We start from the raw sequence: 21,109 nt of genomic DNA, 5'->3' as shown, positions 1-21,109 counted from the left end.
CACAGATCTTCATTGTAAAGGGTTTCAACACTGTTTCCCATGCTTGTTCAATGAACCTACAGACGGTAGGCAGTTAATGAACCTACAGACTGTAAAAGCCTACAGACGGTAGACAGTTAAGGTCACAGTTATAAGAACTTAGAACACTAAAGAGGCCTTTCTACTGACTCTGAAAAACACCAAACGAAAGATGCCCAGGGTCCCTGCTCATCTGCATGAATGTGCCTTAGGCATTCTGTAAGGAGGAATGAGGACTGCAGATGTGGCTGGGGAAATAAATTGCAATGTCCGTACTGTGAGATGCCTAAGACAGCGCTACAGGGAGACAGGACGGACAGCTGATCGTCCTCGCAGTGGCAGACCATGTGTAACAACACCTGCACAGGGTCGGTACATCCGAACATTACACCTGCGGGACAGGTACAGGATGGCAACAACAACTGCCCGAGTTACACCAGGAACGCACAATCCCTCCATCAGTGCTCAGACTGTCCGCATTAGGCTGAGAGAGGCTGGACTGAGGGCTTGTAGGCCTGTTGTAGTCGCAGTTTTGTCTCACCAGAGGTGATGGTCGGATTTGCATTTATCGTCGAAGGAATGAGCGTTACACTGAGGCCTGTATTCTGGAGCGGGATCGATTTGGAGGTGGAGGGTCCATCATGGTCTGGGGCGGTGTGTCAGAGCATCATCGGACTGAGCTTGTTATCATTGCAGGCAATCTCAACGCTGTGCGTTACAAGGAAGACCTCCACCCTCATGTGGTACCCTTCCTGCAGGCTCATCCTGACATGACCCTCCAGCATGACAATGCCACCAGCCATACTGCTCGTTCTGTTTGTGATTTCCTGCAAGACAGGAATGTCAGTGGATCTCAAGCCCATTGAGCACGTCTGGGACCTGTTGGATCGGAGGGTGAGGGTTAGGGCCATTCCCCCAGAAATGTCCGGGAACTTGCAGGTGCCTTGGTGGAAGAGTGGGTTAACATCTCACAGCAAGAACTGCCAAATCTGGTGCAGTCCATGAGGAGGAGATGCACTGCAGTACTTAATGCAGCTGGTGGCCACAACAGATACTGACTGTTACTTTTCATTTTGACCCCCCTTTGTTCAGGGACACATTACTCAATTTCTGTTAGTCAGGAGTCTGTGGAACTTGTTCAGTTTAGGTCTCAGTTGTTGAATCTTTTTATGTTCATACAAATATTTACACGTTAAGTGTTCTGAAAATAAACTCAGTTGACAGGACATTTCTTTTTTGCTGAGTTTAGCACAGCCCCCTGAGCCAGTGTGTTTACCTAAACCCATGGATGGGTCCACTGAAGGCCTGTCAGAGTTGGTCTGATCCAAGTCAGTAACACAAACCCAAACCTCCATCAATAATTCAGCAATCGATGGAAAACCTTCAGGGCCATTGGTTACGTGATTAGGAGTTTACTTTTCTCAGTCATAGGCATATGAATAGAGGTATTAGTTATAGTGATGCTTTACTACATTAGGGGTACAAACATGAACTTCCATCGCCTTCAAAGTCCAACAACTTTGCCAAAAAACCAAACACTCACAAAAGCCAATGTTAAAATAAACCAAACCCTTATGAAACCGATTCAGTAAGTACTACAACATCTTTGACTAACTCATGTCCACTGTGGTAAGTATTACACAACCATCTCTTAAATAATACTGATATTCTCTTTCTATGGAGTATAATCTGTTTTGTTTCTTGTTAATGCTTTTTAACATTCACATTTCTCACTTCAGTTTTCCATCCTTGCTTTCTTTCTGTTTTTATTCCATTGACTTTCTCACTCTTTCATTCACTCACTACACTTCTATGACATGCTGCTTGGCCTGCCTGCCCTGGCCTGGCCTACCTGCCTGCCCTGGCCTGCCTTCCCTGGTCTGTCTGGTCTGCCTGGTCTGTCTGTATGCATGGTTGGTGGTCTTCAGCTGTGTGCTAGTGAGCTGGGCGCTTCTCTTATGTCCCCTTCACCCAGCTTAGAACAGCTCTACTATCTCTACCAGGCACACCAGCTAGCTCTGGTCCAGGTACCACTCACTATGCTGTTATTATAGCTAGCTCTGGTCCAGGTACCACTCACTGGGCTGTTGTTATAGCTAGCTCTGGTCCAGGTACCACTCACTGTGCTGTTGTTATAGCTAGCTCTGGTCCAGGTACCACTCACTGTGCTGTTGTTATAGCTAGCTCTGGTCCAGGTACCACTCACTATGCTGTTATTATAGCTAGCTCTGGTCCAGGTACCACTCACTGGGCTGTTGTTATAGCTAGCTCTGGTCCAGGTACCACTCACTATGCTGTTGTTATAGCTAGCTCTGGTCCAGGTACCACTCACTGTGCTGTTGTTATAGCTAACTCTGGTCCAGGTACCACTCACTGGGCTGTTGTTATAGCTAACTCTGGTCCAGGTACCACTCACTGGGCTGTTGTTATAGCTAGCTCTGGTCCAGGTACCACTCACTGGGCTGTTATTATAGCTAGCTCTGGTCCAGGTACCACTCACTGGGCTGTTGTTATAGCTAGCTCTGGTCCAGGTACCACTCACTGTGCTGTTGTTATAGCTAGCTCTGGTCCAGGTACCACTCACTATGCTGTTATTATAGCTAGCTCTGGTCCAGGTACCACTCACTGTGCTGTTGTTATAGCTAGCTCTGGTCCAGGTACCACTCACTGGGCTGTTGTTATAGCTAGCTCTGGTCCAGGTACCACTCACTATGCTGTTGTTATAGCTAGCTCTGGTCCAGGTACCACTCACTGTGCTGTTGTTATAGCTAGCTCTGGTCCAGGTACCACTCACTGGGCTTTTGTTATAGCTAGCTCTGGTCCAGGTACCACTCACTGTGCTGTTATTATAGCTAGCTCTGGTCCAGGTACCACTCACTGGGCTGTTGTTATAGCTAGCTCTGGTCCAGGTACCACTCACTATGCTGTTGTTATAGCTAGCTCTGGTCCAGGTACCACTCACTGGGCTGTTGTTATAGCTAGCTCTGGTCCAGGTACCACTCACTGGGCTGTTGTTATAGCTAACTCTGGTCCAGGTACCACTCACTGGGCTGTTGTTATAGCTAGCTCTGGTCCAGGTACCACTCACTATGCTGTTATTATAGCTAGCTCTGGTCCAGGTACCACTCACTGGGCTGTTGTTATAGCTAGCTCTGGTCCAGGTACCACTCACTGGGCTGTTGTTATAGCTAGCTCTGGTCCAGGTACCACTCACTGGGCTGTTGTTATAGCTAGCTCTGGTCCAGGTACCACTCACTGTGCTGTTGTTATAGCTAGCTCTGGTCCAGGTACCACTCACTGGGCTGTTGTTATAGCTAGCTCTGGTCCAGGTACCACTCACTGGGCTGTTGTTATAGCTAGCTCTGGTCCAGGTACCACTCACTGGGCTGTTGTTATAGCTAGCTCTGGTCCAGGTACCACTCACTGGGCTGTTGTTATAGCTAGCTCTGGTCCAGGTACCACTCTCTGCTGTTGTTATAGCTTGCTCTTGCTGGTCCCCACTAGGGTGGTAGAACGTGTTTATGTGTGTGAATATATGTGTGTCCATTTCCATTAGTATCAGCTGTCCTCACTCAGTATCGCTTGTGGTGTTGTTGTTTGGGCCCCAGTAGAAAAGTATCTGTCCTTCAGTGTCGTCTGTGTTTGTTGATAAATGTGAATTGAGGTCTAATGGATGACCATGGCTGTTCCATTAGAGTCCGTTAGTGACCAACAGCATGATGTCACCGCAGGCGTGTTGTACCACTGAGTGGAGAGGGCCTCATAAGGTGTCCTGTCCACACCTTAACACTGCTTTGTTCTCACAGTGCAGTTGAACCAGTTGAACCTTCGGTTTGACATATGACATCCAGTTTCATGCCATTTGTGAGAAACATGGTGTTTGGTCGCATGTTGTTGTGGTGCGTGGCTTTGTGTGTTGACTTTGTTTGTTTAGTGGTTGTATACACAGTGTTCAATTCTGTCACACCCACCATACACACTCTTATCCCCTTGAGTTTTGTTCCTTCAGTCACCCAACATAATATCCATCCCATAGAAGTAGACTTACTATTTCTATCATCCATAATCCGCCCACTCCAACCTAGTTCCCATGACCCTTCGTTACCCTAGCCAGTCCTAACCTGACCTGACCCGCCCTTGCTCTCCTCCTCCCGCCCCCAGCCTTGCAGTATGGCTCCACCTCCCTCCTCAGTGGGGCTTGTCTCTGTGGCACAGATGGCCTTCAATCAGCCCCTCGGTCCCGGTTACTGCAGCTGCAGCCCAAGGGGCCCTGGTGTCCCCACAGAGCCCTATAGCAGCTGCAGCCTTACCTCTGCCTCCTGGGGCTCATCCTCTACCTGGTTCTGTATCTGTACCCACTCTGGTGACTCATCCACCGCCGGCGCCACCGGCCTCCCCTATGCCGCCCCAAATGATGCCTACTCAGCCGCTGGTCGTTGTGGTGCCCGTCATCAGCGTAGCCAGCACCTCCCCAGAGCCGCCAGGAGATGCCCAGCCCCAGGTACCTGTGGTCAGCCAAATCCCCTTCGTCATGTCCCCCTGCCTGGTCGTATGGATGATGGAGAGTAGTTCTTTGACCATAGCTGGTTTGCGTGTTTCCTTGACTGTATGTTTGGTATTTAAATGAGTCCTGAGTTGGTTGTGTGACGTTGTGGATGTGTCTAGTCATATATTTTATGGTTACAAGTAGCTAGATGTGGATGAAACATTCTGGACATAGATGCTGTCAAACATTTTGTTATTGTGGGGTTAGTACTTTCACACCTACAAGGGAGCCGACTCATATTTCTTTATACTGCTGCTCTCACATGCTTTTAAGTCTCATATTCTGCCTCTCTTTTTAACCTCAATACCTTCTGAAGCCTTTCATCTCCAAAGACCACACTACTTTGCACTCTCTTTATTGTAAAACATGTTTCACACAGTTCTCTGACCCTTTGTTCTCCTGTACTGTGTGTTCCAGCCCTCTCAGACTGCTCCTCAGCCTTTGTCATTGGAACAGTCACAGTTACAACCACCACAAGTGCCCTTGTCCATGGAGAGGTAAGATACATGTTTAACTGATGGTAAAGATATACAAATCGAGATTTAGAAGAGATGGGAAAGATATCTCTAATTTTATAATTAGTCATGGTTGTTGGGCATATGGTCTCGCTCTCATTCTTCAGATCATGAATTTTAACGGTGTTTGTGTCCCACTCAGCGGTCACTCTGACGTGGCGTCCGGTCTGAGCGATGGAAATGATGGAGGCAGACAAGAGGGGCGCTCCATCAAGCGACACCAGCGGCGCTCCATACGGAGTCGCTCTCGCACCGACAAGATTGGCAAAGCAAAGTTGAATGTACTAAATGTAAGAGTCAGCCCAGGGGAAATGACCGATATATACTACATGAAACATTATTTTTCATTCGTGTGTTTAGCACCTGTAATAAGCCTGTTATTTTGTTTATATATTATAGGCCTACCTATTATAAACTTTGATTTACATAACCTTTTAATTGCCCAAGCCGTTGCATTGTGCTCGGTGCTCTTGTCTCCCACCAGCTGAGATTGTTTTTCATTCAGTTCAATAAGCTTTATTTTCTTGGAAAGTGTTCTCTAATTGGAGCATACAGCATGTGATGAATGTCTGTCTCTGGTGTGTAACTCCCTGTACTGATACCTGCCTGTTTGAGTTCCCTGACACAGCATCGTTTAGGCCCTACTGATTAGACAGACTGTTTGAGTTCCCTGACACAGCATCGTTTAGGCCCTACTGATTAGACAGACTGTTTGAGTTCCCTGACACAGCATCGTTTAGGCCCTACTGATTAGACAGACTGTTTGAGTTCCCTGACACAGCATCGTTTAGGCCCTACTGATTAGACAGACTGTTTGAGTTCCCTGACACAGCATCGTTTAGGCCCTACTGATTAGACAGACTGTTTGAGTTCCCTGACACAGCATCGTTTAGGCCCTACTGATTAGACAGACTGTTTGAGTTCCCTGACACAGCATCGTTTAGGCCCTACTGATTAGACAGACTGTTTGAGTTCCCTGACACAGCATCGTTTAGGCCCTACTGATTAGACAGACTGTTTGAGTTCCCTGACACAGCATCGTTTAGGCCCTACTGATTAGACAGACTGTTTGAGTTCCCTGACACAGCATCGTTTAGGCCCTACTGATTAGACAGACTGTTTGAGTTCCCTGACACAGCATCGTTTAGGCCCTACTGATTAGACAGACCGACACAGAGCCATTCAAACAGGCTGTGGGATTTCTGTCGATGAATCTGAAGAGCTGCTCTCTTTCATCTTTTCATTTCATCCACATCTTATTCTGGCCTCTGTTCCTTTGTTTGTTCCAGATATCCAACATGGGTGACAGGGTAGCTGAGTGCCAGTTGGAAACGCACAACAGAAAGATGGTGACTTTTAAGTTTGATCTGGACGGAGATAACCCAGAGGAAATAGCACAGATTATGGTAACTACAGAAAAGATTACGAGCACACTCCCTCCCTCCTCTTTTCTCTCTCTCTCTCTTCGCGGTCTCCCTCCCTCCCACCTCTATCTCTCTCTCATTATTGAGCCATCTCCCCTCTTTGATTGCAGTAGCCCAGAATCCCAACCTTGTTGTGATGTTCCCTGATGGTATTTGTCTCAGGCATGTCCAGAGAGTTTATCTGATAGTAATGAAAAGGCTTTATTTCACCAGATTTTCCGTTTTTTTTTACTTTGATTAATCCATTCTGAAATGATGAATCAATCCAACCATCAGATGCTGAGAAGAATGAGGACTGTGATTGAGAGGGCTGTTCTTTCCTGGTGTGTGACTACAGGTCACCAGTCTTTTTATACTGGAGAGCGAGAGGGAGTCGTTCATCGAGCAGGTCCGTGAGGTCATCGAGATGGCGGACGAGAAGGGTCTGGAGAAAGATGGAAACACCCAGGTAGACTGACATCTCCATTCATTTTCCCTCCATGTTGTTGCTGTGAAAGAGCATCATTGTTATCCCTTCTATACCAGGTACATTGGCTTAAGTAACTTCATCATGGATCATTGTAATAGGGTGTTGTACTGTATCAGACTCTGACTGCATCTTGTGTCACAGATTGTTTCCCAGATAGTTAGTGACCTCCAGCTGCAACAGATCCCTGCTACATCTGACCCGTTGCCAGGTAAAACAACCAACACAATGTCCACACAGGGAATTGGTGCCCTACAAAAAATGACAGACATGTTTTGCATGAGATTTTTCCATCTGTAGTCCAATTTGTTGTACCATGAATTATAGAACTTTCCCTCGCTGAGAAATGCAAATGTATTGAATTCAATAGAGGCACCCATTTTGCATTAACCCTATGTGTGACCCTACCATTTCTGTCTATCTCCAGGTATCCCTTCCTGTGCAGCCCAGGTGGTCCACTCTGCAGGCAGGAGGTTTATAGTCAGCCCCGTGCCTGAGTCCAGACTCAAGGACCAGTTCTTTGCTGACTCAGCGGCTACAGGCTCTGCCCTACTGAGACAAGATTCACAGTCCTTTAATGGTGAGTTTAGCATGCGCACCACACACACACACACACACGAATGCACACACACGCACAGTGACAGCCTACCAATAAGTTATCTTATTAGTCAACAAGTTAATGCATTCAGCATCCAAATGTAATAACATTTTCATGTTTCTGAAAACCGGGATCATCTGATCTTGTGACTGACTAAATGTTGATGTATTGTAAAGTTAATAATAAAAACATCACATGTTTATGAATGTCTAGTTGCTATGTAACAGTGGTTCAGTTACAGTGTCCCATCTGTGGTGTATGGCCTGATTTAAAGGTGATGGCTAACATCACTGTTTTACTTAGTGATGGGGTTTGGTGTTGACATCTCTTTCTATCACTCTGTTTCCTTGCCCATCTCTCCCTCATTTTCTCTCTCCCCAGCCGCCCCGTGCTGGAGCTGCAGGTCAGGGTCTGTCCCAGTCGGCCTCAGCGGTCAGCCTGCAGCAGGCCTTTTCAGACATGAGACAGAATCAGGGCCAGTACGACCCAGGACCCAGCACCGCTCCTCCCTCCATCCACATAGCCTCCCTGGCTGTCCTGGTCCCTGCTGCAGCCACCACCATCCCAGTCTTCTCCACTGCTCCTATAGCCTCTGCTCATCTCCCCCATGCTCAGCTTCCGTCTGAGGCCTCTGTGACCTCCCCTCCCCCTCAGTCTCCATCTCCCCTCCAGCCTCCACCTCCACCTCTCCACCTGCAACCATCCACCAGGCCACCGCCCCCATCCCCACCCAGCTCCAGTCTGTTGCTACCCAGCCTCTCCTTTCCCAGGCCCCTCTCACCCTGCCGGTGACCCAACCCGTGGTCTCCTCCGTACCTAGTGTTACAGCCCCAATCCCTGCCCCAGCCACCTCTGTGTCTCCCCCAGCCCCTGCTGTCCTTCCCACCCTCCCCACCTCAGCCTCCTTCCCCCAGACCTCTGGCCCAGGCTCCATCCCTGGTGGTCCCACCACCTCCATACCCACGACAGTCCTTTGTCATTCCGCCACGGCCCCCCTGGTCAGCAGCTGTAGCAGTGGTAGCGGAGGTGGAGGAAGCTCAGAGCAGCTCCCTGTCCCTTCCACTGCTATCCCCCAGCTCACCGCTACCGTAGTCCCCACCACAGCTATCCAAGGCCCCCTGCTAGCCCCCTCCGTTGCTAACCCCAGTGCAGAGCTCCCTTCTTCCTCCTCGCCTGTAGCTTCTCTAGCCCCAGGGGCCACGGTCCCTACCTTACAGCCCGTCACCACCACCATCCCCGTGGTCCAGCCCACCCTGGTGCACACCCATCCCCAGCCCGCTACAATGCCCAACCAGACCCACGCCCAGTGTGGGGAGTGTGAGGCGGCCCTGGGCATTGATGACATCCACACGCTGGATAAGAAGCTTCGCTCCCTCTTCATGGACTTGGGTGGCGGTGGAACCACCCAGGCCGATGGCTCTGTCGACCCAGCCGGAGGCACTGGTGTCCCGGGAACCTCTTCCCCAACCGGCCCCTCATCCACCCCCAGCTCCACAGGCACCCCCCGGCCCCCCTCCAGCCTCCCCTGGCCTCCTCAGGACCAGGGCATGTCTCTGGGACCCCCCTCACCACCCCGGGACAGGCTGGGACCCCTTCCACCTACACCCAGACTACCCCCGCCAAAGCACCTCTGTCTAGGTTACCGGTGAGTCAGTCAGCATGGATGTGGAGGCTAGCTTATTAGATGTGGCTTGAAGAGCACTGTTTATAACACATACAGTATGTTAACAACCATTTAAGATTTTTATGACACCTCTGTGTAAGGTAAGTTTGTGTAATTTTGTATTTGTAATCTTTTGGAGAATTATACATCATTATTACATAGTTGACATACACAGTTATTGCCTAGTTAAATAAAGGTTAAATAAATCAAATCAAATGATTGACATGTGATTGTGCCAACTCCACCTTTAACAGCCTGTTAACCTCCTTGATCAACTGCTTTTGTCTCCTAACATTTTGTTGAATGAACATTTGCTGTGCTTTTTGTTGCATGCCAACAACTCTATTCTACGCTGTGTCCATCCCCCCTAGATATCAGGTAGCACACCATATAGTTGATAAAACCCCTCCACTGTAGTTATGGTGTCAAACACTGCTTCTAGATGGGATATGTTAATGGTTAACAGCTTCTAGATGAGATATGTTAATGGTTAACAGCTTCTAGATGGGATATGTTAATAGTTAACAGCTTCTAGATGGGATATGTTAATGGTTAACAGCTTCTAGATGAGATATGTTAATAGTTAACAGCTTCTAGATGAGATATGTTAATGGTTAACAGCTTCTAGATGAGATATGTTAATGCTTAACAGCTTCTAGATGAGATATGTTAATGGTTAACAGCTTCTAGATGGGATATGTTAATGGTTAACAGCTTCTAGATGGGATATGTTAATGGTTAACAGCTTCTAGATGGGATATGTTAATAGTTAATGGCTTCTAGATGGGATAAGTTAATGGTTAACAGCTTCTAGATGAGATATGTTAATGGTTAACAGCTTCTAGATGGGATATGTTAATAGTTAACAGCTTCTAGATGGGATATGTTAATAGTTAATGGCTTCTAGATGGGATATGTTAATGGTTAACAGCTTCTAGATGGGATATGTTAATGGTTAATGGCTTCTAGATGGGATATGTTAATGGTTACTACAAAGTAATACACGACTACCGCATCTGGCATTTTATCTACTTTGCAAGTAGATGTCTGACCTTGAGTAATGGTAGATGTCTGACCTTGAGTACTGGTAGATGTCTGACCTTGAGTACTGGTAATCTACCTTAGTACTGGTAGATGTCTGACCTGAGTACTGGTAGATGTCTGGCCTGGGGTTCCTGAGTGATGCAGCGGTCTAAGTCACTGCATCTCAGTGCCTGAGGCGTCACTACAGACACCCTGGTTAGAATCCAGGCTGTATCACGACCGGACTCCCATAGGGCGGTGCACAGCGGGTTTGACCGGTGTAGGCAGTCATTGTAAATAAGAATTTGCTCTTAACTGACTTGCCTAGTTAAATAAAGGTACAACAACAAAAAATCGAGAAGCCATATTATGAACCGGGTAATTTGGCTCCTGGATGCTGATTGGCCTAAAGTTGTGGTATACCAGACAATGTACAGTACCACAGGTATGATGCAATACTACTTGTTTACTGTTATATTTATGTTGGTAACCAGTTTATAATAGCAATAAGGCACGAGGGGGTGTGGTATATGGCCAATAAATATACCACAGCTAAGGGCTGTTCTTAGGCACAGCGCCACTCACAGTAGCTGGACACAGCCCTTAGCCGTCATAACCCCCGGGGTGCCTTATTGCTATTATAAACCACTTACCAACGGAATTAGAGGAGTGAAAAGAAATGTTTTGTCATACCCGTGGTATACAGTCTGATATACCATGGCAGTCAGCCAATCAGCATTCAGGGCTCGACCCACCCAGTTTATAATAGCAGTTAGGCACCCCGGAGGTTCGTGGTATAGTAGTATTTATTGAACCTTTTCATTCTTATTTACAATGACGGCCTACACCGGCCAGACCCGGACCACGCTGGGCCAATTGTGCACCACCCTATGAGACTCCCAATCACGACCAGTTGTGGTACAGCCTGGAATCGAACCAGGGTGTCTGTAGTGACGCCTCAAGCACTGAGAGGCAGTGCCTTAAACCGCTGCACCACTCAGGAGCCCAAAGGTGCTATATAGCCAATATACCACGGCTAACGGCTGTATCCAGGCACTCCACATTGTGTCATGCTTAAGAATAGTCCTTAGGCTTGCTATATTGGCCATATACCACACCTCCTCGGACCTTATTGTTTAAGTAACACTACAGTCTTTGTTTATTGTCTAATGTCCATAGTCCCAGTCAGTGTTAGAGCTGCAGGTAGAATCCCCTGGCCTTCCAGCTGCATGTGGCTGCAGTGCATTATGTTTTCCTATCTCTCATCTATGATAAAGTGCCTTCTCTCTGTTTCATCCCTCTCTTCATCCCTCTGTTTATTAGGTGTTGCCTGTGGGCTCAGATCAGGCTCAGGCTGGCCCCCCTCCTCCCTCAGACCACATGGCACCCTTCCCAGGACCCTGTCTAACTCAGGTGCCTTTCCCTCTTTCTCCTGACTGCCATTTTGATCCTCCATCCATCCCTCTATCTGCACCCCCCGTCTCTCTCTTTCTCCCCTAAGTGATGTTAAGATCCCTCCATCCATCTGTACTTCTCTCTCTCTCTTTCATCCCTTCATCTCCCTCCTCCCATCTTTATTTGTCTTCTGTGTAAAAAGTAGCGAAGCATGAAGATCAGATCAGGCTCAATCTGTTCAGTGTCTGAAGAAGACATCTCTGTGTTGGAGGAGCAGCATGATGACCTGTGACTCTCATTATTCTCCTCTGTTTTATCTGATTCTCTCTCTCTCGCTCTGTCGAAGTATGTGTCTCTTGTCTCTCTCTTTCTCCTGCACCTCTATCCCATTCTTTCTTTGACTCTCTCTCACCCCCCCCCCTCTTTCTCCTTCCTCTCTCTCCCTGTCTTTCTCATTCCTCTCTCTCTCCTCCCTCTGTCTTTCTGCTTTCTCTCTCTCTCTCCTCCCTCTGTCTTTCTGCTTTCTCTCTCTCTCTCCTCCCTCTGTCTTTCTGCTTCCCTTCTCTCTCTCTCTCCTCCCTCTGTCTTTCTGCTTCCTCTCTCTCTCTCTCTCTCCTCCCTCTGTCTTTCTGCTTCTCTCTCTCTCTCTCTCTCTCTCCTCCCTCTGTCTTTCTGCTTCCTCTCTCTCTCTCTCTCTCTCTCTGTCTTTCTGCTTCCTCTCTCTCTCTCTCTCTCTCTCTCTCTCTCCTCTCTCTCTCTCTCTCTCTCTCTCTCTCTCTCTCTCTCTCTCTCTCTCTCTCTCTCTCTCTCTCTGCTCTCTCTCTCTCTCTCTCTCTCTCTCTCTCTCTCTCTCTCTCTCTCTCTCTCTCTCTCTCTCTCTCTCTCTCTCTCTCTCTCTCTCTCTCTCCTCCCTCTGTCTTTCTGCTCTCTCTCTCTCTCTCTCTCTCTCTCTCTCTCTCTCTCTCTCCCTCTCTCTCTCTCTCTCTCTCTCTCTCTCTCTCTCTCTCTCTCTCTCCTCCTCTCTCTCTCTCTCTCTCTCTCCTCCTGCTTCTCTCTCTCTCTCTCTCTCTCCTCCTGCTTCTCTCTCTCTCTCTCTCTCTCCTCCTGCTTTCTCTCTCTCTCTCTCTCTCTCCTGCTTTCTCTCTCTCTCTCTCTCTCTCTCTCTGCTTTCTCTCTCTCTCTCTCTCTCTCTCTGTCTTTCTGCTTTCTCTCTCTCTCTCCTCCTCTCTGTCTTTCTCTCTCTCTCTCTCTCTCTCCTCCCTCTGTCTTTCTGCTTCTCTCTCTCTCTCTCTCCTCCCTCTGTCTTTCTGCTTCCTCTCTCTCTCTCTCCTCCCTCTGTCTTTCTGCTTCCTCTCTCTCTCTCCTCCCTCTGTCTTTCTGCTTCCTCTCTCTCTCTCTCTCCTCCCTCTGTCTTTCTGCTTCCTCTCTCTCTCTCTCTCTCTCTCTCTCCTCCCTCTGTCTTTCTGCTTCCTCTCTCTCTCTCTCTCTCTCCTCCCTCTGTCTTTCTGCTTCCTCTCTCTCTCTCTTCCCCCTCTCTTCCCTCTCTCCCTCTGTCTTTCTCCAGACAGACCCGTTAGGGAGGCTGGGGTGGATCAACATCACTCATCTTCATTTGTCATAGTGGTTTTTGTCAGCACAATATTTTAATAGTTTTCTTCCACGAAGAAAGAGAAGACTTGCCAAGCAAAGTATTCCATCCAGACAGAGTGTTTCTCTCCCACAGCGCATTCTTTCATAAACTAAATCAACTAGGGAATAAATAGGAAAGACGAGAAGACAGGCTAGGCTCCCCAGGCTAGTGGAGATTACAGTTTAGTTTATAGCCAGTCAGACAGTGTTGTCCACAGCGTGAACGTTCACATCTAAAAATAGAACAAACCAAGCAAACCAGAGCATTGTTCTTTGTAAGGAAGAGGGTTCATTATTTTCTTTCATCTGTAAGGATGATGTGTAATTTTCCGTTCAAAGCTCTCTGCTCTGGTCTGGGTGATTTGATCTTGAGAAAGCGACTGCATCTGCCTCCTGTGGCTCTAATGATTCTGATGTGAAATTCTTTAAAGGGATATTTGTAACATTTTCAGCTTCATATTCATCATCTCCAGCACCACCCCACCATCAACATATGTAAAAATGTCACGTTTCTATTTTTTGTAGGAAGATAAATGTTTCCAGTGACATCATTGGTGTGCATCATGTGATTTTTAACCAATTATGAGGAAGTATTGCCAATTGTGTGTACTAATTGGTTGATGTCACTGGAAACGATCTTTCTGACTCCAGAAATGTGCCATGTTGGGGTGGTGCTGGAGATGAGGAATATGAAGTTGAGAAAGGAAATGTCCCTTTAATATATTGATTTTGAACTTCACCTGGAAGCCAGTTTTTGACTAAATAAAACCCAGTCAAGGATTTTACCTAAATCTTTCTGTCTTTCAAATGTAAGATACACTTTTGCTGTGATTCACAGAAATCATAACAATTTGCCAGATGAAATTCAACACCAATTCATGTCTAGCGACCAATTAGTTTGATGTGTTCTGAGTGTGTTACCGTGTTAGGATGTGTTGCTGTCAGTTTGACTAACATCTATAAACGGCTTGTTGTTGCCCACTAGTCCCAGCAGCCTCTGGAAGACCTGGATGCCCAGCTGAGAAGGGCCCTGAGCCCAGAGACTGTCTCTGTCAGCTGTGTCACCACACAGGTACCATAACCACACACACACATGCCCCTTCAGGCCTGGAGGAATTACAATGTATTTATTAGTTGTTGAAATGTCAGATTAACTTTTACGTTTTTGACCTTGAAAAGTAAATGAATACTATTTCTTCTAATCTGTGTTTTGTAGTCGTTATTGTTATTATTCTGCTCTGTCTAATACTGCTATCACTGTCATGCTCCTGTACAGCTCATGTGGTGGTATGTGGAATGTTTGTTGGTGTGACTCTAGACAGGACAGTCACACTGTGTTCTCCCCCCTGTACCATAGTCCTCCCTCACTGGGATGCCTGCAGGTGGCCAGCCAGGTGTGTACTTCAACATCTATCCTTACTCCATTTTGAAATGGTCGTACTACCTGTTAGTGTGTCTCCTTTTCTTTTAGGATGTTTTGCCGACTGTTGCATTGTAACGTGATGATGTCTCATTGGTCGTTTCAGTGCCTTTCTCGCTGGAAGGGGAACCAATCACGACGCCTATTGCTGGAGGATTCCAACTGGGACGATTCCAGGTATGGAATTCTACCTGTACCTTTTCCAGCTCTATTTACCTGATTTGGAATATTCCAGCGCTGTCTGCATGGTGGTCATAGTCTGCAGTCTCTCTGTTTCTTCATCCATCTCTCTTCAGAATAGTTTCCTATGATTGTAGTGATGGTCCTTATGGCTGATCTGGGCCTTTTTAAATTCTGTCTTTTCATAATCTCTATCACTTGTCCCCCTCCCAAGGTCTCTGTGGCTGCAGACCAGGGTCCCCACAAAATCGAGGGAGGGAGCCCCACAAAATCCTCCTCCACCTCCTCTTCCTCCTCCTCTCTCTCCAGCCCGGAGAACACACTGCACAATATCTCCTCCCCTCTGCGTGGCGGTAAGACTGGTGGGGAGATGTTGTGGACGGCCTGCCCTCCCTCCCCCACCGGACCGCCTCCCCTCAGCCCACCACCGTTGGCCGCTTCCAGGTCACCACCAACGCACCGGATGCCAGGGTGGGCCGCTTCTCAGTGAGCCGAGCCCAGGATGAGGCAGCCGAGGCTGTGTTCGAGCAGCCACCCGCTTCCCAGGCTAACGGGCCTAGTACTGATCCTGGCTCGGCCACCATGCTCTTCAGCCCAGAGGACAAACAGAGCTCCCTGCCCAGCCTCAACAACTCCTACATGAGCTCTGATAACGACTCGGAGTTTGAGGACGAGGACTTGAAGAGGGAGGTCAACCGGTTACGGGAAAAGTAGGTTTACCCTGTTTCTCTCTCCTCTCTTCTGCTTTAGTAGGTTTACCCTGTTTCTCTCTCCTCTCTTCTGCTTTAGTAGGTTTACCCTGTTTCTCTCTCCTCTCTTCTGCTTTAGTAGGTTTACCCTGTTTCTCTCTCCTCTCTTCTGCTTTAGTAGGTTTACCCTGTTTCTCTCTCCTCTCTTCTGCTTTAGTAGGTTAACCCTGTTTCTCTCTCCTCTCTTCTGCTTTAGTAGGTTTACCCTGTTTCTCTCTCCTCTCTTCTGCTTTAGTAGGTTTACCCTGTTTCTCTCTCTTCTGCTTTAGTAGGTTTACCCTGTTTCTCTCTCTTCTGCTTTAGTAGGTTTACCCTGTTTCTCTCTCTTCTGCTTTAGTAGGTTTACCCTGTTTCTCTCTCTTCTGCTTTAGTAGGTTTACCCTGTTTCTCTCTCTTTCTGCTTTAGTAGGTTTACCCTGTTTCTCTCTCCTTTCTGCTTTAGTAGGTTTACCCTGTTTCTCTCTCTTCTGCTTTAGTAGGTTTACCCTGTTTCTCTCTCTTCTGCTTTAGTAGGTTTACCCTGTTTCTCTCTCTTCTGCTTTAGTAGGTTTACCCTGTTTCTCTCTCCTCTGCTTTAGTAGGTTTACCCTGTTTCTCTCTCCTCTGCTTTAGTAGGTTTACCCTGTTTCTCTCTCCTCTGCTTTAGTAGGTTTACCCTGTTTCTCTCTCTTCTGCTTTAGTAGGTTTACCCTGTTTCTCTCTCCTTCTGCTTTAGTAGGTTTACCCTGTTTCTCTCTCTTCTGCTTTAGTAGGTTAACCCTGTTTCTCTCTCCTCTCTTCTGCTTTAGTAGGTTTACCCTGTTTCTCTCTCCTCTCTTCTGCTTTAGTAGGTTTACCCTGTTTCTCTCTCTCTTCTGCTTTAGTAGGTTTACCCTGTTTCTCTCTCTCTGCTTTAGTAGGTTTACCCTGTTTCTCTCTCTTCTGCTTTAGTAGGTTTACCCTGTTTCTCTCTCTTCTGCTTTAGTAGGTTTACCCTGTTTCTCTCTCCTCTGCTTTAGTAGGTTTACCCTGTTTCTCTCTCTTCTGCTTTAGTAGGTTTACCCTGTTTCTCTCTCCTTCTGCTTTAGTAGGTTTACCCTGTTTCTCTCTCTTCTGCTTTAGTAGGTTTACCCTGTTTCTCTCTCTCTTTCTGCTTTAGTAGGTTTACCCTGTTTCTCTCTCCTCTCTTCTGCTTTAGTAGGTTTACCCTGTTTCTCTCTCTTCTGCTTTAGTAGGTTTACCCTGTTTCTCTCTCCTTTCTGCTTTAGTAGGTTTACCCTGTTTCTCTCTCTCTCTTCTGCTTTAGTAGGTTTACCCTGTTTCTCTCTCCTCTCTTCTGCTTTAGTAGGTTTACCCTGTTTCTCTCTCCTCTCTTCTGCTTTAGTAGGTTTACCCTGTTTCTCTCTCTCTTCTGCTTTAGTAGGTTTACCCTGTTTCTCTCTCTTCTGCTTTAGTAGGTTTACCCTGTTTCTCTCTCCTCTCTTCTGCTTTAGTAGGTTTACCCTGTTTCTCTCTCTTCTGCTTTAGTAGGTTTACCCTGTTTCTCTCTCCTCTCTTCTGCTTTAGTAGGTTTACCCTGTTTCTCTCTCTTCTGCTTTAGTAGGTTTACCCTGTTTCTCTCTCTTCTGCTTTAGTAGGTTTACCCTGTTTCTCTCTCTTCTGCTTTAGTAGGTTTACCCTGTTTCTCTCTCCTCTTTCTGCTTTAGTAGGTTTACCCTGTTTCTCTCTCTTCTGCTTTAGTAGGTTTACCCTGTTTCTCTCTCCTCTCTTCTGCTTTAGTAGGTTTACCCTGTTTCTCTCTCTTCTGCTTTAGTAGGTTTACCCTGTTTCTCTCTCTTCTGCTTTAGTAGGTTTACCCTGTTTCTCTCTCTCTTCTGCTTTAGTAGGTTTACCCTGTTTCTCTCTCTTCTGCTTTAGTAGGTTTACCCTGTTTCTCTCTCTCTCTGCTTTAGTAGGTTTACCCTGTTTCTCTCTCTCTCTTCTGCTTTAGTAGGTTTACCCTGTTTCTCTCTCCTCTGCTTTAGTAGGTTTACCCTGTTTCTCTCTCTCTCTGCTTTAGTAGGTTTACCCTGTTTCTCTCTCTTCTGCTTTAGTAGGTTTACCCTGTTTCTCTCTCCTTTCTGCTTTAGTAGGTTTACCCTGTTTCTCTCTCCTCTCTTCTGCTTTAGTAGGTTTACCCTGTTTCTCTCTCCTCTTCTGCTTTAGTAGGTTTACCCTGTTTCTCTCTCCTTCTCTGCTTTAGTAGGTTTACCCTGTTTCTCTCTCTTTCTGCTTTAGTAGGTTTACCCTGTTTCTCTCCTCTCTTCTGCTTTAGTAGGTTTACCCTGTTTCTCTCTCCTCTCTTCTGCTTTAGTAGGTTTACCCTGTTTCTCTCTCCTCTCTTCTGCTTTAGTAGGTTTACCCTGTTTCTCTCTCCTCTCTTCTGCTTTAGTAGGTTTACCCTGTTTCTCTCTCTTCTGCTTTAGTAGGTTTACCCTGTTTCTCTCTCCTCTGCTTTAGTAGGTTTACCCTGTTTCTCTCTCTTCTGCTTTAGTAGGTTTACCCTGTTTCTCTCTCTCTTCTGCTTTAGTAGGTTTACCCTGTTTCTCTCTCCTCTCTTCTGCTTTAGTAGGTTTACCCTGTTTCTCTCTCCTCTTCTGCTTTAGTAGGTTTACCCTGTTTCTCTCTCTCTCTGCTTTAGTAGGTTTACCCTGTTTCTCTCTCTCTTTCTGCTTTAGTAGGTTTACCCTGTTTCTCTCTCCTTCTGCTTTAGTAGGTTTACCCTGTTTCTCTCTCTTCTGCTTTAGTAGGTTTACCCTGTTTCTCTCTCCTCTCTTCTGCTTTAGTAGGTTTACCCTGTTTCTCTCTCCTCTCTTCTGCTTTAGTAGGTTTACCCTGTTTCTCTCTCTTCTGCTTTAGTAGGTTTACCCTGTTTCTCTCTCTTCTGCTTTAGTAGGTTTACCCTGTTTCTCTCTCTTCTGCTTTAGTAGGTTTACCCTGTTTCTCTCTCCTCTGCTTTAGTAGGTTTACCCTGTTTCTCTCTCCTCTCCTGCTTTAGTAGGTTTACCCTGTTTCTCTAACCTCTCCGCTTTAGTAGGTTTACCCTGTTTCTCTCTCCTCTCTTCTGCTTTAGTAGGTTTACCCTGTTTCTCTCTCCTCTTCTGCTTTAGTAGGTTTACCCTGTTTCTCTCTCCTTCTGCTTTAGTAGGTTTACCCTGTTTCTCTCTCCTCTGCTTTAGTAGGTTTACCCTGTTTCTCTCTCCTCTCCTCTGCTTTAGTAGGTTAACCCTGTTTCTCTCTCTTCTGCTTTAGTAGGTTAACCCTGTTTCTCTCTCCTCTCTTCTGCTCAACTGACATGTTCCTGTTTGCTGTTCCAAAAAATCCCTTCTTGAATTGTCACATTTAAGTGCATATGTTTCCATTCCTAAAACCCCCAGATGTCTATCTTCACCTGAAATGTTCCTGTGATATTAGACTGATTGGATTTGGGGAATATTTTTGGTTGATATGCTGTCTATTCAGCTCCCTCTCATCTCCTCTCCTCTCCAGGCACATGAAGGAGATCCAGGCCCTGCACACCAAGCAGAAGGATGAGATTGACTCCCTGTTCGCCAGGCTGGGCAAGGTGCCTCCAGCCGTGGTGGTCCCTCCAGCTGTAGCCCTGGCCGGTCGCAGGAGACGACCCACCAAAAGCAAGAGCAGCAAGTCCAGCCGCTGTAGCTCCTCCCAGGGCAGCAAGAGCCCCCTGCAGCCAGGTACTACTAACCCCTGACCTCTGTCTGAACTGGTCATATCAGCAAGAGCCCCCTGCAGCCAGGTGCTACTAACCCCTGACCTCTGTCTGAACTGGTCATATCAGCAAGAGCCCCCTGCAGCCAGGTACTACTAACCCCTGACCTCTGTCTGAACTGGTCTTATCAGCAAGAGCCCCCTGCAGCCAGGTACTACTAACCCCTGACCTCTGTCTGAACTGGTCATATCAGCAAGAGCCCCCTGCAGCCAGGTGCTACTAACCCCTGACCTCTGTCTGAACTGGTCTTATCAGCAAGAGCCCCCTGCAGCCAGGTGCTACTAACCCCTGACCTCTGTCTGAACTGGTCTTATCAGCAAGAGCCCCCTGCAGCCAGGTGCTACTAACCCCTGACCTCTGTCTGAACTGGTCATATCAGCAAGAGCCCCTGCAGCCAGGTGCTACTAACCCCTGACCTCTGTCTGAACTGGTCTTATCAGCAAGAGCCCCCTGCAGCCAGGTGCTACTAACCCTGACCTCTGTCTGAACTGGTCATATCAGCAAGAGCCCCTGCAGCCAGGTGCTACTAACCCCTGACCTCTGTCTGAACTGGTCTTATCAGCAAGAGCCCCCTGCAGCCCTTGACCTCTAACCTCTTGACCTTAAGTGTGTTAGAGCCAGAGATGGAAAAGGAAGTGAGACACCCCACTCTGTTTTTTTTCTGGTTCAATTGAAGTCAACTTAGTAGACCAGACCCAACTGCTATCGCATTGGTGTCTATGGGAGATATATATTTTCTTTCAATGGTAAACGGACGGAATAAGCGATCTTCATTTATCCACGATCTTTGTTAGAGCCACTATAGACAGGTCCTGACCTCTAACCTGTGGTCCTCCTCAGTAGAGGGTATTGGCAGAGCCAGTGTGTTACAGTAGGGACTTTGTTACTGTACTCGCTTTCTCTTCTTCACAGGACTACTTGTGGCAAACCAATCTTCTCTTCTCTCCTTCCTTCACTTTTAAACCATACAGTGAACTAGCTGTATTGTTTATGATGTAACCCAGCACTCTGCACCCTACCTACCTACCTACACTATGTGTGAGAGTCACTGTATGCGTGTCTGCACTTTTGGAGGCTGTTCCCCTGACCTGTCGTCCTCCCTCCCCTGTTCTCCTCCTCTGTGTGTATGGTGTCTGTGTGTGTCAACTTCAGGCAGCACTTTATCTGCACAGAGCGCCCCCTCAGTGTACCCACCCTACCAGGCTCTCCTCCTGGCCCCTGTGGGCCTCCCCCGACCCCAACCTCCACCCTGCCTCAGGGAGCCGACCCCGGCCCCTCAAGCATCTCGGCCCCTCCAGTGAGAACCTGTGCTCTGCCTACACCAGCGAAGCTACGCTGTCCGTGCCCAGTCTCTGTGCCCCCACCCAAGGTAGGCCCCACACGGCGCCCAGCTGCCTAGGCCTTGGCTCTCATCCCTCCGTCCCATTCGTCCTTCCATCTGCCTCTAGTAGGCCTCATTTGCCTGTTGAGGAAAAGTTAATCTTCCACTAACACCCCATACCACCACCACCCCTCCCCCCACCCCATACCACCACCCCCAATACCACCACCCCCAATACCACCACCCCACTACCACCACCCCCATACCACCACCCCCACATACCACCACCCCCATACCACCACCACCCCATACCACCACCCCATACCACCCCCACCCCATACCACCACCCCCACCCCATACCACCACCCCCACCCCATACCACCACCCCACCCCATACCACCACCCCCATACCAC

The 21,109-nt window shown here is 47.6% G+C and overlaps 1 protein-coding gene across 1 annotated transcript in view; it reads left to right on the top strand.

Annotated features, from left to right (window-relative positions):
• Positions 1–21,109, top strand: part of LOC106595488 (serine/threonine-protein kinase WNK1) — a 163,052-nt gene that overhangs the window by 126,024 nt on the left and 15,919 nt on the right. Inside the window, 17 exon segments of the mRNA XM_045711886.1 lie at positions 4,180–4,519; positions 4,982–5,061; positions 5,222–5,369; positions 6,369–6,485; positions 6,841–6,951; positions 7,114–7,180; positions 7,397–7,644; positions 7,949–8,042; positions 8,240–9,212; positions 9,602–9,608; positions 14,263–14,349; positions 14,804–14,874; positions 15,092–15,113; positions 15,298–15,587; positions 19,134–19,339; positions 20,527–20,597; positions 20,599–20,743. Coding sequence (XP_045567842.1) covers positions 4,180–4,519; positions 4,982–5,061; positions 5,222–5,369; positions 6,369–6,485; positions 6,841–6,951; positions 7,114–7,180; positions 7,397–7,644; positions 7,949–8,042; positions 8,240–9,212; positions 9,602–9,608; positions 14,263–14,349; positions 14,804–14,874; positions 15,092–15,113; positions 15,298–15,587; positions 19,134–19,339; positions 20,527–20,597; positions 20,599–20,743 — 3,077 coding nt within the window.

Source organism: Salmo salar, unplaced genomic scaffold (assembly GCF_905237065.1).
Source record: "Salmo salar unplaced genomic scaffold, Ssal_v3.1, whole genome shotgun sequence".
Lineage (NCBI taxonomy): Eukaryota > Metazoa > Chordata > Actinopteri > Salmoniformes > Salmonidae > Salmo > Salmo salar.
This window is presented reverse-complemented; position numbering and strand designations above follow the sequence as displayed.